At 51.0% G+C, this 7,396-nt stretch overlaps 1 protein-coding gene across 1 annotated transcript; it reads left to right on the top strand.

The window, feature by feature from the left end:
• The first annotated feature begins 357 nt into the window (after positions 1-357).
• Positions 358-6,781, top strand: ITPRIPL2 (ITPRIP like 2). The gene has a single exon (XM_029222371.1). The coding sequence runs from the start codon at positions 544-546 to the stop codon at positions 2,140-2,142; it is 1,599 nt and encodes a 532-aa protein (XP_029078204.1). The 5' UTR covers positions 358-543; the 3' UTR covers positions 2,143-6,781.
• The last annotated feature ends 615 nt before the right edge of the window (positions 6,782-7,396 follow it).

Below are 7,396 nucleotides of genomic sequence, written 5' to 3'. Positions count from 1 at the left end.
TTTAAGGCGGAGGCCCGGGAGGGGGCCGACCCCGCCCGCCCGCTCGCCTCGCGGCTCCAGACTTCGGCATTTCCTCCCCGCTAGCTGGCGCGGCTTCGCCTCCCCTCGGAAGAGGAAACTCCCGTGGCCGAGTAACGGGAACAAGAGCGGAGGGGAGCAGCGGGGGACTCCGGAGACCCACGGCGCCGGGAGGGCGGCCCGAGGTAGGAGGCGAGCGCAGCGGGACCAGAAGCTGGCCGAAGGCGGCGCGCCGGGGAGCGGGGCGGACAGGGCCGCCGGGCCGGACGCAGCGCGCAGTCGGCACGGGGCGCGGCTGGGAGCCGGAGCGTGCAGGGCGGGCCGCTGCTGGAAGGAGCGCTTGAGCTGGGAGAGGAGGCCGAGCTGGAGGGCTGCTTTCCCCGGCCCTGCGACGGGGTCGCCGCCGCGGAGGCGAAGGGAACCGGGACAGCGGGGCTGCCCGGGCGCTGCGCGCATGCTGGGCCTGGGACGCCGCCGGGGCTCGCGCCCTGGGCTGCTCGGCCGCCGCTGCCCCGGGCGCCCGGCATGTCGGTGCACTACACCCTGAATCTGCGCGTCTTCTGGCCCCTGGTGACTGGCCTGTGCACCGCCCTCGTGTGCCTCTACCATGTCCTGCGGGGAAGCGGGGACGCCCGGACCGAGCCCCCCGAAGGCGCGGACGGCGGCTTCCCGCTGCTCAAGGTGGCCGTCCTGCTGCTCCTCGGCTACATCCTCCTGCGCTGTCGCCACGCTGTCCGGCAGCGCTTCCTGCCGGGGTCTCCCCGCCTGGGGGGCCACTCCGCCTTCTCTCCTAGACACTTAGGAGAGCCCAGCCTCGACATCTTGCTGGAGAGTTATTATGAGCACGAGGTGCGCCTGTCGCCGCACGTGCTGGGCCACAGCAAAGCACACGTGAGCCGGATCGTGGGCGAGCTGGTGCGGGCTGGCCGCGCCCGAGGGTCCCCAGGCCCCATCCCCGGGGGAGCGCTGGCCTTGGCCTTTCGCGGAGATTTCATCCAGGTAGGCAGTGCCTACGAGCAGCATAAAATCCGCCGGCCCGACGGCTTCGACGTGCTGGTGCCGCTGCGCCTCCCTCCCCTGGTGGCGCTGGAGCCGCGGAGCCTTGGTGCGGAGCCCGCGCTGGCCCCAGCCTTCCACGGCTGCTTCGTGTGCGCACTGAAGGCGCCGCCAGGGGCTTCCGGGGGCCACTGGCTCCGGGACTCCAAAGCCTTCGCCGACGGCTTCTGCGTGGATGTGCGCGGGCGGCGCCATCTCTCGGCTACGCTGGTACTGCGCTGGTTTCAGTCGCACCTGCAGCGCTCCCTGGCCACCGTGCGCTACAGCCTGGAGGGGCGTTGTCGGGTCAGCCTGACCCCAGGCGGCCTGGAGCAGCCCCCTACCCTACACGTCCTCCCCTGCCGCACCGATTACGGCTGCTGCCGCCTTTCCATGGCCGTACGTCTCATCCCTGCCGTCCACTTGGGCGACAGCGTCTTCCTGGTGGCCCCACCACCGCCACCCTCACCCGTCGGGCCCCTGTCGGAGCTCCCGGGAGGCCTGCGCGCCGATGCACTGTGGGGTGTGAACACGGCGCGCCAGGAGCAGAAGCTGCTGAGCTGGCTGCAGGAAAGGGCCCCTCCAGGTGCCTGCTACCTCAAGTGCCTGCAGTTGCTTAAAGCTCTGCGAGACCTGGGCGCCCGCGGGCTGGACCCGACGGCCGCCACCCAGTGGGGACGCATCCTATCCTCATACGTGCTCAAGACAGTGCTGCTGGCGGCGCTGCTACGCCAGGGGGCTCCCGCACAAGGCTGGGACGAGGCGCACCTGGGCGAGCGCTTGGAAGAGCTAGTACAGTTCCTCAGGGATTGCCTGCTGCGACGCCGTACACTCTTCCACTGCCTCCTGGGCCCTGGAGGGGCGGCCGCCGAGGTGGGCCCACTGCCCAAGGTACTGCGTGAAGCCACCCCGGTTGACCTCCTGGCCACTTTCGACCGGCAGGCCCGGGAACTCGCAGCAGCACGGTTGCTGTCCACGTGGCGAAGGCTGCCCCATCTTCTCCGGGCCTATGGGGGTCCCCGATACCTTGCCAGGTGTCCCCCACCCCGGAATCAGCGCCCCCAGGGGTTCCCTGAAGATGAACCATAAACCTGCCAGAGCCCCAGCCTGGCCTGGTGCTCCTGAAGCCTCACCCACCAGGTGGGGGTGGGGATGGCAGTGAAGCCAGTTTAAGGCAAGGAAGATGACCTGCAGAAGGTGTTGGAACATTCAGAGGATGACATTTGGTGGCTTCAGCATCACCCCCCGGCTCCACAATCCAGATAGCTGTGGCATCTTTTTCACACCCACCAGAGTGTTCTGGGCAAGCTACGGAAAGACGTTCAACGTTAGCAGCTAAGAGTTGGTCCAAATGTTGGTTTGTGTGGAATGATTCTGTAGAAGGATCCAGCTTTTAGGGAGGATCAGTAAAGGAAGGGATTGTGGGTTGTTTAGACAGATCTCTCTGGCCCCCAGATTTAAAGAAGCTAATGTTTTCTGACACAACTACTTGGTAGGTCCTGGGTTCCTGATTGTCTTTTAAAATATCTGAATCTTTATCTACAACTGGAATTGTAGTTCTGTTCTAGAGGCTTGTGTTCTGAAGAACATACTTTCCACTGTTCAAATTGGTATTAATGTATTTTCTAAAGGCCCATCACAGGTGTTTGACAGGATTATGAAGAATTAAGTCACAGGTGTTGAAAGGCAGTCAGGAGTTGGTTAGTGAAACTTCCAGAGCAAATAGCACTTTATTTTGATCAGTTCTTTCACTTTGTGGTAATCGCTAGTGCCAAGTGTGGCATCTGAAAGGGAGGCCAGTTACATTGACTATTAAGAAAGGTGCAGTCTTGAGGAGCAGGCTTGCTCAACATCCCTCTAGGCACGCGCTGGGATGTGCACCAGTCAGCGCTGATTCATTGAGCGCCTGCCGTGAGCCAGTCACAGGGCAGAGTGGCAACAGGATACGTGCTTCAGACAACACTGGTGAGGGCATGAAACATGTTGGGTCTCGAAAAAGATGTATTGATATTTCACTCTTTGCCTAGCAAGATGTCTCACCAGGGCTTGCTGCTGGCTGGAGACAGAAACCTTTTTTGTTTGTTTGTTTTAAGTCTTTTTGGCAAACCCCTTTGCATGGAGATTTCTTTCTGAGTTTAATGAGATAATGAAGAGGCAATGCCTGCTTTCAGCCAATGCTCAGTGATCCTCCGTGGTTGGGAAGTTTTGCTCTCATTGCCCAAGCGGCCTTTAATTGGCCCGAAGCCCACCTTTGAGGAGTGGTTGATTCACCACAGGTCTTGCAATGCATTTCACCTAGAGTTCAGTATCTTGGGCTCTGTGCTTGAAGATCAGTTATTTCCCAATCAGCTGACAGAGGAGAAAGACAGCAGAGGAGGGCAAGTTAGGGGGAGGTGGAGGGAGACATCCTTTGTCAGCTGTCTGTTCTTTCTTCTCTCTGGGCATAAATATCACCAGGCTGGGTGTATTTTGCAGCTAGCGCATTCTGAAATCCCTCACCGTCCTCCCGAATTTCTAACAGCTCTCAGTTGCATCAGTCGACATAAAACTCAGTGGAAGTTTAGAATGGTCCATCACCTGCTGAACAGAAAATGCAGCCAATCCCAGTGATATACTTTGGGATTTTTATAGCTTTGGGATTTTTTTTTTTTTTTAATAGAGACTCTTAAAGGTAAAACTTGGAAGACACAAGTAGCCACATGAATTGGGCCATTGTTTAATTTCTGAGCTATTTTGAGGGAACTCTTTAAACTTTCTTTAGGGGACCTACTTGGCCACTGTGGGGAAATCGTTGTGAATAAATGATTTATAGGGAATCCTTCTCATCAGAGCTACAGAGATTTCTTATGTCCTTTGCAACCTTGGGCTGTAAGAGAAACAGTTGCAAATGTTGTGCTGTGTCTTTGAGGTTGTTTGGGGACATTTCCCCTTGATACCACAAAGTCATTCCTAGTTTTTGAGGTCAGTGTTAGGTCATAAGGTACTGCATTTAGCACAGGAATCAGTCTACCGACTTCCTGCGAAGATATAAACTGCACAGTGATTTTTAAAATTATTTTTAAAATAAATTCCAAGAGTAGGTAGATCTTTATATAAATATATATATTTATAATGTTTCCATACTCAGCTACAACTTCCCCTGTAGTTGGAGTGGGGGAAAGCGAGGCTATTAGAGGGATTATAAAGCTTTAAAAGCTGAATTTTCCAAATATTTCTAGCTGAGTTGATAGGTTCCTCTTTTATCTGAATAGCATTTTGAAGTTTGAATCTGGTAACATACAGTTCTTGTAGTTTCTTTGTGGGTTTTTTTTTTTTTTTTTTTCAGGTTAATTACCCAAAGCCTCATCCATCCTCAAGGTTTTTAAATTTTATTTTTTTTAATTAATGGGGCATTGTGTTTGTGAATTTTTAAAATATTAATGTTTTATTTAAATGCCATGCTGAGCAATTGTTCTCTGTACATGGTAACCAAAAACGTAGAGATTTCGATCAATTTTGATCAATGTTTAGTAATCCAAAACATGTACTGTGTACAAATAAAATAATATGGCATATTAGTCAGGTGTGATGGTTGCCCAAGGCACTTAAATTAAGCTCAATTCTGTATTTTATTAGGGCTCCATCATGTCCTTGATCTGAAATATATACATTTTTGGTGTATACTTGGTACTGGAGATTCATATACTGCAAATATTCTCATACAAGAAAGCTCAGAATTGTTCGTGCTTTTAAAAAAAGATTAACTGTCCAGCCAGTGTCCGAAGAAAGTGTTTGGAGAGATGACTCAGCCATTTTGCCTAAAGACACCCTTCAGTAACTCCCACTGACCAGTCTTGGGAGTCATCCCGGAATGCTCGTGGGCTGAGAGGAGGAGACTGTGTTTTTGCAAAATGAAACTGAAGCTAAAAGGGAAAATGTGAGCAAACCAAGAGAAATCCGAAGATTTCAGGAAGGAGGACTTAAGATGGACGTGAAACGAAGAGCTGGGCAGAAGGGGAGATGGGGTGGAAATCACATGAGGGTGCGAGAGAGGTCTGGGTTAGGAAACACATTTTCTAGATATGTGCTACTTCAAACCAGGGGTCGCAAACTCAGCAGCCTGCAGAAGCAAGTTAGGGAGGTACATAAGAGAAGGGTTGGGTGGTGATGGGGGCTGTGCCGTCTTCAGGGGCCACATGGCTCAGCTCCATGCGGGGAAAAGGGTAGGGTGGGGCTGGAAATAGAAAAACAAAAAAAATGAAACTTTCTGATTTTTAAACAACATAATTTAAAAACATCCAAAACACAAGTGGGCCAAAAAACACATTTGCTTGAGCCTGGGGGCCACCAGTTTGCGACCCCTGCCTTAGACGGTAACCCCTCAAGTATGTATAAGGTTATATTTATTGTTATGGATATGATGTTGTTATACATGGTGGTGGGGCATGATATTTCAAGTCTGCTTTATTGCTCAGAGCTAAGCTTTATTGTAGAAACAAACCCCCCAAATTAACACGGCCACAGATAACACTTAACTCACAATTCCCGGAAGGATTCTCCACCCTGGACCCGTAGGAGTCAGATGGGACATCAGACCACTAGGGGCCAGCTCTTGGCATTTCCTTCCTGGTGAGTTGGGGCCAAACTCCTTGGCTCTGTCGGAGTCTGCAGGTGAGTAATCAGGAAGGATTGCAGAATAACTTGTTTTCTTCTTTATTTGTATTTTATTTTTATTTTTAAATTATTATTTTTTTTAGTAGTTTCCTAGCCTTTGCAATGATGGTTGGTGGCCGTGAACACCAGCAAAGTAGTGCTGGGTCTCCCAGCCAAGCTTCTTAGGCTTGTTGCCAGCCCCAGTGCCAAGAGAACTGTTCTGATCATATGTTTCTATCCCTTTCTGACTCCGTGGCTCCCACCAAAACTGACATCCTAGCCTTCTGAAGGAATGAAACTAATAGCCTTCCAAAGTGTCTCCTTTAACCTCATGGAGTAAGTCACCTTTTCCGTAAAATGTGGCTTTTGACCGTGACGATGACTTATCGTATCCACGTGGAGGAAGGTTATTACCTCCCTCCCCAGTGGTGGGAAAAATGAACCTGGTGAACATTCCCAGTATCCCTTGGGAAGGAAAAAAGTTCAGTGTTATCATTGTGGCATTTGTTAGTTTTTATAAAAATTTGCATGTCTGTTTCTTAGACACTACTGTTTATTTTTTCTGTACCTACATAGCACATGATTTGGTGGGGATGAAGCAAGTATAAGCTGGGAGAGGACGAAGATGTATGTGAACATCAGTACAGAGAGAACAGACTAAAACATGCAGCTAAATTATATGTAATCTGGTTTTAGAAGTATCAGATATTCAGGAATATTTTTAGCACCCTTTGCTTTAAAAAAAAAATGCCTTGATTCAGTCACTTGACTTGAAAACATTCCTCTTATTTTACTGTTATTTTTAGTGTGGATTTTGACCCCAAACTGTGTATTATGATGCAGTCTATTGGCTGTGGTCATAGTGTATGTTTTGTTCCAATAACAGAGACCAAAGAGGTAATCAACTATGGTTCAGCTGCTATAGTTGTGTGATTAAAAGGCGTTCTAATCACACCAGATTTCCATGGCCCAAATAGTCGAGGCCGGCCATTTGTTTTCTATTTCAGGTTGGAGTAAATTTGCACTTTTAATCATATGGGTCATTTGGGGACCTTGTTCTTTCATACTTTGCTTTATTAATAAAGGAACTTGTAGAAACCTGTGAACTGAACATCAGATTTGGGGAGGGTTGTCGTCTTCCTGGAGAGCAGCCTGTGGCTACACTGGCTTGTGATCCCTTACACAGGCCCACCTGCTTTCAGTGAGTGGGTGTATGGGACTTTTTTCCACACAGCAAAGTTGGGATCATTGTACAGAATTGGCACCGTACACAGGTGGGAAAGGATGCCAGTTCATGGCTCTGTAGGCACCCGGGGGCCTGCCTTCAAGTCTTTTTCTGATCGAGAACATTCTGGCCCTGCCCCTCTTCTGTCACCCACCTGCACCCCCTCCACCCTCGGCTCTCACACACCAGCCCAAACACAACTCAGGTCTTGGCCTGTGGCTAATTTATAGCTCAAGAATTTTGCCCAGAAATCTCTTAGGCCCCCAGGTCCTCTCCAAATGGTAAACATTTGCTAATACGAAAACCCACCAGGCTTCACGAGAGATGGAATCTTGGAGGCCACGTAGGACTCTTCAAAGCCTTGGAGCCAGGTGGAAGTTTGGGGAAACCTGCAGCCACTGGCTGGCTAAACTGCTTGTGGAGAGCACTCTCCCAGGGGAAAGGTGTGGCGGGCTGTGTTTTGTTTCGTTTTCAACAATTAGTTCT

This window comes from Monodon monoceros, unplaced genomic scaffold, assembly GCF_005190385.1.
Source record: "Monodon monoceros isolate NGI ecotype Baffin Bay Population unplaced genomic scaffold, NGI_Narwhal_1 Super_Scaffold_13, whole genome shotgun sequence".
NCBI lineage: Eukaryota > Metazoa > Chordata > Mammalia > Artiodactyla > Monodontidae > Monodon > Monodon monoceros.
The sequence above is the reverse complement of the archived record's forward strand: the minus strand, read 5'-3'. Positions and strand labels throughout refer to the sequence as shown.